This window comes from Arachis ipaensis, chromosome B10 (genome assembly GCF_059453495.1).
Source record: "Arachis ipaensis isolate K30076 ecotype BB chromosome B10, ASM5945349v1, whole genome shotgun sequence".
NCBI lineage: Eukaryota > Viridiplantae > Streptophyta > Magnoliopsida > Fabales > Fabaceae > Arachis > Arachis ipaensis.
Window position 1 is genome coordinate 124,911,164 of NC_142435.1, and position 7,904 is coordinate 124,919,067.

Sequence of the window (7,904 nt, forward strand, 5' to 3'; positions counted from 1 at the left end):
TTCTCAAGTTCTAACAACTTGGAATCTAACACATCCCGTATCCAGTGATACCTAACATCAATATGTTTAGATCTTGCATGAAAAATAGAATTTTTGGCAAGATGAATAGCACTTTGGCTATCACATAACAACACATAACGGTCTTTCTTGAAACCAAGTGCTACAAGAAACTTCTTCATCCACAATAACTCTTTACATGCTTCAGTTGCTGCAATAAACTCTGCCTCTGTGGTAGAAAGTGCGACACACTTCTGTAACCAAATAACCTAAAGTAGACTTTCGAGAATCAATATCTCTTGCCATGTCTGTATCAGTAAAGCCAACTAGCAAAGGTTTCTTACCACCAAAACTCAAACTCAAGTTAGTTGTACTTTTGAGATATCTCATAATCCATTTAACAGCATTCCAGTGTTCTTTACCTAGATTAGAGAGAAAATAACTCACAGTACCAACCGCATGAGCAATGTCTGGTCTAGTACAAACCATAGCATACATCAAGCTTCCAACAGCTGAGGCATAAGGAATTTCATCCATTGCTTATTTCTCCTCATCAGTGGTTGGACACTGGTTGGTGCTCAACTTAAGATGAGGAGCAAAAGAACTAGTAACACATTTGGAATCATTCATACAAAACCTTTGAAGCACCTTCTTTATGTACTTCTCCTGTGACGAATAAAGCTTCTTGGAATCTCTATAACGAGTAATGGTCATGCCCAAAATCTGTTTGGCAGGACCCAAGTCCTTCATAGCAAAGAACTTGCTCAACTGTTTCTTCAACTCATTAATCCTCAAAGCATTTTTGCCCACAATCAAAATATCATCCACATAAAGCAAAAGAATGATAAAATCACCATCAGAAAATTTTTGCACAAATACACAATGATCTGAAGTTGTCTTACGGTAATCATGCTCCCCCATAACAGATTCAAACTTCTTGTACCACTGTCTTGGAGCTTGCTTCAACCCATAAAGACTCTTCTTAAGTTTGCACATAAAATCTTCCTTTCCTTTAACAACAAAGCCCTCCGGTTGCTCCATATATGTAGATCTCCTTATCTAAATCACCATGAAGAAAAGCTGTCTTCACATCCATTTGCTCAATCTCCAAATCAAGAGAAGATGCTAATCCAAGCACAGCACAAATGGATGACATCCTCACAATAGGAGAAAAGATCTCATAATCAACACCTTTTCTGTGGCTAAAACCTCTAACAACCAATCTAGCCTTATACCGAGGATTAGAATTGTGTTCTTCATTCTTGATTCTAAATACCCATTTGTTCTTCAAAACTCGCATACCCTTCGATAGCTTCACCAACTCATAGGTATCATTCTCAAGCAAGGACTTCATTTCTTCTTGCATAGCTTCAAGCCATTGAGCTTTGCTTTCATCTTCAACAGCCTCTCCAAAGCATTCAGGTTCTCCCCCATCAGTCAACAAAACAAACTCATGTGGAGAATACCTTGACGAAGGCTTCCTCTCTCTTGTAGACCTTCTGAATACATTTACAGGAATTTCCAAAGTTGGTTGTTCATCTTGATCATCATCACCAACTTCATCAAGCATCGGATCAATTATTCCATCTTCACTTGCACTTGTATCATGCTCATTATTTTGAGCTTCAACTCTACCATCCTCTACCATAGGCATAGCGGGAGTAATATCCAAGTCAGAAAAATCATCACTAGGCTGAACCATTGGCTTCTCCGCATTATCAACATCCTTCAGTGTTTGGTCTTCAACAAAGACAACCTCTCTACTCCGAATCACCTTCTTGCTAACAGGATCATAAAACCTGTAACCAAACTCATCCATACTATAAGCAATAAAAATACACTGCCTAGTCTTTACATCAAGCTTAGATCTCTCATCTTTAGGAATATGAACAAAAGCTTTACATCCAAAAACTCTTAAATGATCATAAGAAACATCTTTACCTGACCATACCTTCTCTAGCACTTCAAATTGCAAGGAAACACATGGTGTCCGGTTCAAGACATGAACAATAGTGCTCAAAGATTCACCCCCAAAAGGATTTTACCAATCCAGATTATGACAATAAACACCTAACTCTTTCAACCAATATTCTGTTCATCCTTTCAGCCAAGCCATTCAACTGAAGAGTCTTTGGAGGAGTCTTCTGATGTCTTATACCATGCTCTTTACAATAAGCATCAAATGGACCTGAGTACTCACCACCATTGTCAGTACGAATGCATTTCAACTTTTTTCCAGTTTTTCTTTCAACAGAAGCTTGAAATTGCTTGAACATATTCAAAACTTGATCTTTAGTCTTCAAAGTGTAAACACATAATTTTCTAGAATGATCATCAATAAAGGTTACAAAATAGATAGACCCTCCAAGTGTTCTTGTCTTCATCGGCCCACATATATCAGAATGCACCAAGTCAAGTATCTCCAGCTTTCTTGAAGGTGGATGACTCTTAAAAGAAACCCTGTTTTGTTTTCCAGCAAAGCAATGGTTGCACTTTTGCAAAGCAACCTTGCAACCATATAAAAGATTCCTCTTGGATAACATATTCATGCCTTTCTCACTCATATGAAATAATCTTTTATACCATAAATCAGTTTCATCAACAAACTCAGCAGCATTAACAACATCTTTCACAATCTTTGCTTGAGTTAAATAAAGAGTAGAGTGTCGAGTACCTCTAGCAATAACCATGGAACCCTTGGTGAGCTTCCAGCTATCACGAGAAAATGAGCTATCCAAGTCTTCATCACACAACTTACCAACAGAAAGTAAGTTCAACCGAATATCTGGAACATGCTTCACACGCTTCAAAGTCAACTTGGTACCGTTGAAAGTTTCTAAGCAAACCTGTCCAATACCAGCACATTTTGCAACACCTTGATGAGCCATTTTCACATCACCAAAATCTAACTGGATCAAAGTGTGAGTGACCTTTGTTGTACTTATTTTTGAAATCAAGTGATTCCAAATTCGGTGGTTCCTTGGTGTTACGAAGCACGTAACTTTTTGCGCGCTGTGAACTGCGGCCAGCAGAGGGACGAGGGGTTGATTTTCTTGGTGGTGAATAGGGTAGAGAAGACTGAGACTCCTCTTCTTCTTCTTCTACAACCAGTTCTTTATCCTTTCCAATTTTCTTTCTGGATGAAGTTTTCTGAGCAATAACCTTTCTTCTCAAGGTTTCGGTTTGTTTGGAGGAAGGTGAAGGAGATGAAGAAGATGTGGAGTGTATGTGAATATGAGTATGTGTTTGAGGAGTGGAAGAAAATGAAGGATTTTTGGGTAGAGGAGTTCGGCTACTTCTCTTAGGAGCCACTTTCTTTTTCATGTTATGAAAGTGAAGAAAGGAGAGGGAAGATGAAGGAGTGGGTGATGAGATTGGAGAGAGATGGGAGTTTATTAGAGCATTTAATGCTGAGTGGAGAGAGATAGTTAAGAGAGTAATGACCATTAAGTGGCAGGGTTATAAACAAGGAAGGAATTTTAAAATTAAAAAATAAGAGGTTAGCTCCTAGAATCAAGGGAAAAGGTGAAAGAAAAGATTATGATTTGACAAGAACACCTTCCTACAAGATATGATGTGACATCATCCCAAAAAGTATTATTTAAAAATAAAGAGGAATTCAAAACGGCCAAAGTCATGGATAAGGTCAAAGAGGATTTGGTGGGGCCCAAGATCATTAACATCAGTTTCTCCCCCTATATCATGGCTTGCTCATCACGTTCTCAAATTTGTCTCCTCCCTACCTACGAGACAAACCAACCAGAATCAGAAAGTTCACAAATTATCAATATAATTTAATTCTAACATTCCCAAACTATTTCTTAGAGAACAGAATCTGTCTTCACACAATGGTTTAGTAAAAATGTCTGCAAGTTGTTCTTCGAATTTAACAAATTGAATATCAATAGTTCCCTTTTTCACATGTTCTCTAATGAAATAATATCTCACTTCAATGTGCTTGGTTCTAGAGTGCAGAACAGAATTTTTTAAAATGTTTATTGTACTCATATTGTCACAAAATAAGGGTATGCTATTGATTTTCAATTTGTAATCTTCCAACTGAGTTTTCAACCAAATTAATTGTGAACAACACGTAGAGGCAGATATATATATTCAGCTTCGGCTATGGATAGAGCAACTGTGGCTTGTTTCTTGCTTGACCACATGTTATGTGAGCTTCCAAGGAAGCAACACATTCCGGAGGTGCTCCTTCTATCCACCCGGTCTCCCGCATAATCTGCATCACAAAAACCTACTGCACAAAAGTCATTAGTTCTAGGATACCATAAGTCATAATCATAAGTTCCCTTAATGTATCTAATGATTCTTTTTACAGCTGAAAGATGGGATTCTTTTGGGTGAGATTGAAATCTTGAACATACACCCACACTATGAACAATATCCGGTCTAGAGGATGTAAGATACATGAGTGAACCAATCATTCCTCTATACCGTGTTTCATCCACATCTTTACCGTTCTCATCTTTTTCAAGTTTAGATTTGGATGCATTAGAGTTCACATAGGTTTGGAATTTTATAGGCCAAATTTCTTGATTAATTCTTTAGCATATTTTCCTTGGTGAATAAAAATGCCACTAGGAGTTTGTTTAATTTGGAGACCAAGAAAGAATGTTAGTTCTCCCATTAAACTCATTTCAAACTCACTAGTCATGAGTTTTCCAAACTCTTCACACAAGGATTCATTTGCCGATCCAAACACTATATCATCCACATAAACTTGAACAAGAAGAATATCATCATTTGATACTTTTATAAACAAAGTTGTATCGGTGGTTCCCTTTGAAATTAGTTTTCCAACAAGAAGGCAATAAGCCTTTCATACCAAGCTCTTGGAGCTTGCCTTAGGCCATAAAGAGCCTTTAAAAGCTTAAAAACATGATTTGGATATTCTTTTCTTTCAAAATCGGGGGGTTAGGCCACAAATACTTCTCTATCTATAAATCCATTAAGGAAAGCACATTTGACATCCATTTGGAACATTTTAAACCCCTTGTGGGTAGCATAGGCAAGAAGCAACCTAATTGCTTCCATTCTTGCTACCGGGGCAAAAGACTCATCAAAATCTATATCCTCTTCTTGATCGTAACCTTGGGCCACTAATCTAGCCTTGTTACGAACAACACTTCCATCCTCACCTAATTTATTTTTGAAAATTCACTTAGTACCCGTTACCTTCTTACCATTCGGATTAGCAACAAGTGTCCAAACATCATTCTTTTCAAATTGAGCAAGCTCCTCTTCCATGACTTTGACCCAAGAGGGGTCTTCAAGTGCTTGCTTCACATTGAGAGGCTCTATTTGTGACAAAAAAGCAACATTGCTAGGCTCGGCTTGTTTCTTGGATGAGAATCTTGTTGTTACTCCTTTGGAAGGGTCACCTATGATGAAATCATGAGGATAACCTCTCATAGACTTCCACTCTCTTGGTTTTCAGAGTAAGGATGAGCTTTGGTGAGCTTCAGCAGATTGTTCTATTCCAGATTCTCTTACTGGCTCAGGAGACAAAACAAAAATATCTCCTCCATTCTGATGAGATAAATTTGGGCAGACAAATTCTTCATTTTAGACAACTGTTGGGTTTTCTTGACTTGATTGATGGTTCATGTTAGCTTCACTTCCTGTATCATCATCTAAAAGAACACTGGGTATTGCATTAGTATCACAAAAAGAAACGTGTATGAATTCCTCTATGGTCCTATGATCTTTGAGGTAAATTCGATATGCTTTGCTAGTAGTGGAGTATCCAACAAACATTCCCTCATAGGCTTTTGGATCAAATTTTCCAATGTTTTCTTTGTTATTAAGCACAAAACATTTGCAACCAAAAATGTGGAAATACTTAAGATTAGGAGGGGTTCCTTTCCATAGCTCATAAGGAGTTTTCTTTAACCATTTTCTAATAATAGTCCTATTCAAAATATAACAAGCTGTATTCACAGCTTCAGCCCATAGAAATTTTGGAATCTCATTTTTACATAGCATAGCCCTAGTCATTTTTTGAAGGCTTCTATTCCTTCTTTCAACTACCCCATTTTGTTGAGGTGTTCTAGGGCATGAAAAATTATGAGCAATTCCAAAATCATCACATAATTTTCCAAAATCTTGATTTTCGAATTTCTTTCCGTGATCACTTCTTAAATGGGCAATTTTCAAATCTTTTTCATTTTGAATTCTTTTGCAAAGGGTTGAGAAAGTATGGAAAGCATCATTCTTATGAGCAAGAAAAAGTACCCAACTGAATCTAGAGTAGTCATTCACCACTACCAATCCATAATATTTACCTCATAAGCTTTGTGTTCTTGTTGGATCAAAAAGATCAATATACAACATTTTCAATGGCCTCTTAGTAGAAATTCTATCTTTTGGTTTAAAAGAGGATTTTACTTGTTTGCCTAATTGACAAGCATCACAAGTAATATCCTTATCAAATTTAATATTTGAAATTCCTCTTACCAAGTTTTTCTTAACAAGCTTAGAAATTTGGTACATGCTTGCATGACCCAATTTCTTATGCCAAAGCTATTTTTCAGATTCAAGTGATGTAAAGCATGTTACTTTTTGATCTTTTAAATCCTCAAGAGTCAATCCATATACATTGTTACACCTTTTAGCTTCAAACAAAATATCCCCAGTTTTTTTACAAATAACTAAACAAACCAATTTCCTAAAAATGACTTCATATCCAAGATCACATAATTGGCTTACACTTAACAGATTGTGTTTCAAACCATCAACAAGAAGAACATCATTTATAAAAGAGGAAAAATTTTTACCAACTTTTTCAATGGCCACTATCTTTTCTTTGCCATTATCACCAAAAATGACAAACGCTCCATCATATTCATCAAGCTTAATAAAGAAGGTTGCCTTTCCAGTCATATGCCTAGAACATCCACTATCTATGTACCACATATTGTCCTTTCACTTGGATACTAGGCAAACCTACAAAATGAGCTCAAGTGACCTTAGGTATCTAAATATTTTTGGATCCTTTCACGTTAAACCATATTCTCAATCCATTATAATCAAAAATAATTTTACAAACTTTGTTTTCAATCATTCTTTCACCAAAGAAACATTGAATGGGAAAGTGGCCATTCCGATTGCACAATCTACAAAATCTATGATCAGCTATTTTTACAAAGCTTGTTGGGTTTTGAAACCTTACATCATTTGAAGATGATGCTATGTTTGTAAAAGAAGATTTTTCAATAGGTTTCGCTGTTTTATGGAATCCCAACCCAGCTTTGTCGTAAAGAGGTTTTTGACTAGCCAATAGTTGATTTAAATTTTCTGAACTTTGAGCAAATATGGCTAAGTCCTCTTTAAGTCTTTTTATCTCTTTGAGCAGCTTCTCATTTTCTTCAAAACAGTTAAGATAAGCAACCACATAATGTTATTTTTCACACCCTTTTATTTCTGCTTTCAATTGCTTGTTTTCTTCAACAAGATCAACAACGGTTTCAGCTTCTCTCAGTTTTTCTTTTAGAAAATCATTTTCAACTTTAAGAATTTCAATTTGAGACTCAAGATTTTGGTTTTCTAGCAAGAAGCATCTAATTTTTTCAGAAAGATGATCAATCATGAGATGAAGATCTTCAGTGTCAGGGTTATGAAATACTACCTGCTCAACATGATCAGCCATAAGGCAGGTTTGAGACTTGGTTTCTGATTCTTCATCTTCATTCGAATCGTTATCCAAGTCTTCCCAAGAAGCCATGAGTCCCTTCTTCTTTTCCTTTTTCGGCTTCTCCTCTTTAGTTAGCTTAGGGCAATCAGATTTGAAGTGCCCAGTCTCCTTGCAGTTGTAGCATATCACCTTGCTGGAATTTTTCCTTGGTTTTCTTGAATCACTTCCTTTGTTCCTTTCCTTGAGCTTCACCATT

At 36.5% G+C, this 7,904-nt stretch overlaps 1 protein-coding gene across 1 annotated transcript; it reads right to left on the bottom strand.

The window, feature by feature from the left end:
- Nucleotides 1–537: 537 nt before the first annotated feature.
- LOC148581608 (uncharacterized) lies at nucleotides 538–5,427 on the bottom strand. The gene is made up of 5 exons (XM_088492797.1): nucleotides 5,191–5,427; nucleotides 2,844–2,927; nucleotides 2,359–2,750; nucleotides 1,464–1,796; nucleotides 538–691 (listed from the first exon to the last, which is right to left on the bottom strand). Exons 1-5 carry the CDS (start codon nucleotides 5,425–5,427, stop codon nucleotides 538–540), a joined length of 1,200 nt encoding a protein of 399 aa, XP_088348923.1.
- Between the last annotated feature and the right edge of the window lie 2,477 nt (nucleotides 5,428–7,904).

Coding starts and splice junctions, on each gene's coding strand:
- LOC148581608 (XM_088492797.1), bottom strand. CDS start 5,427: ATGAGAGGTTATCCTCATGATTTCATCATAGGTGACCCTTCCAAAGGA. Junction 1,797..2,358: donor AAGACAAGAACACTTGGAGG/GTCTATCTATTT, acceptor GTTTGGTTACAG/GTTTTATGATCCTGTTAGCA. Junction 692..1,463: donor GAGAGGAAGCCTTCGTCAAG/GTATTCTCCACA, acceptor TACTCGTTATAG/AGATTCCAAGAAGCTTTATT.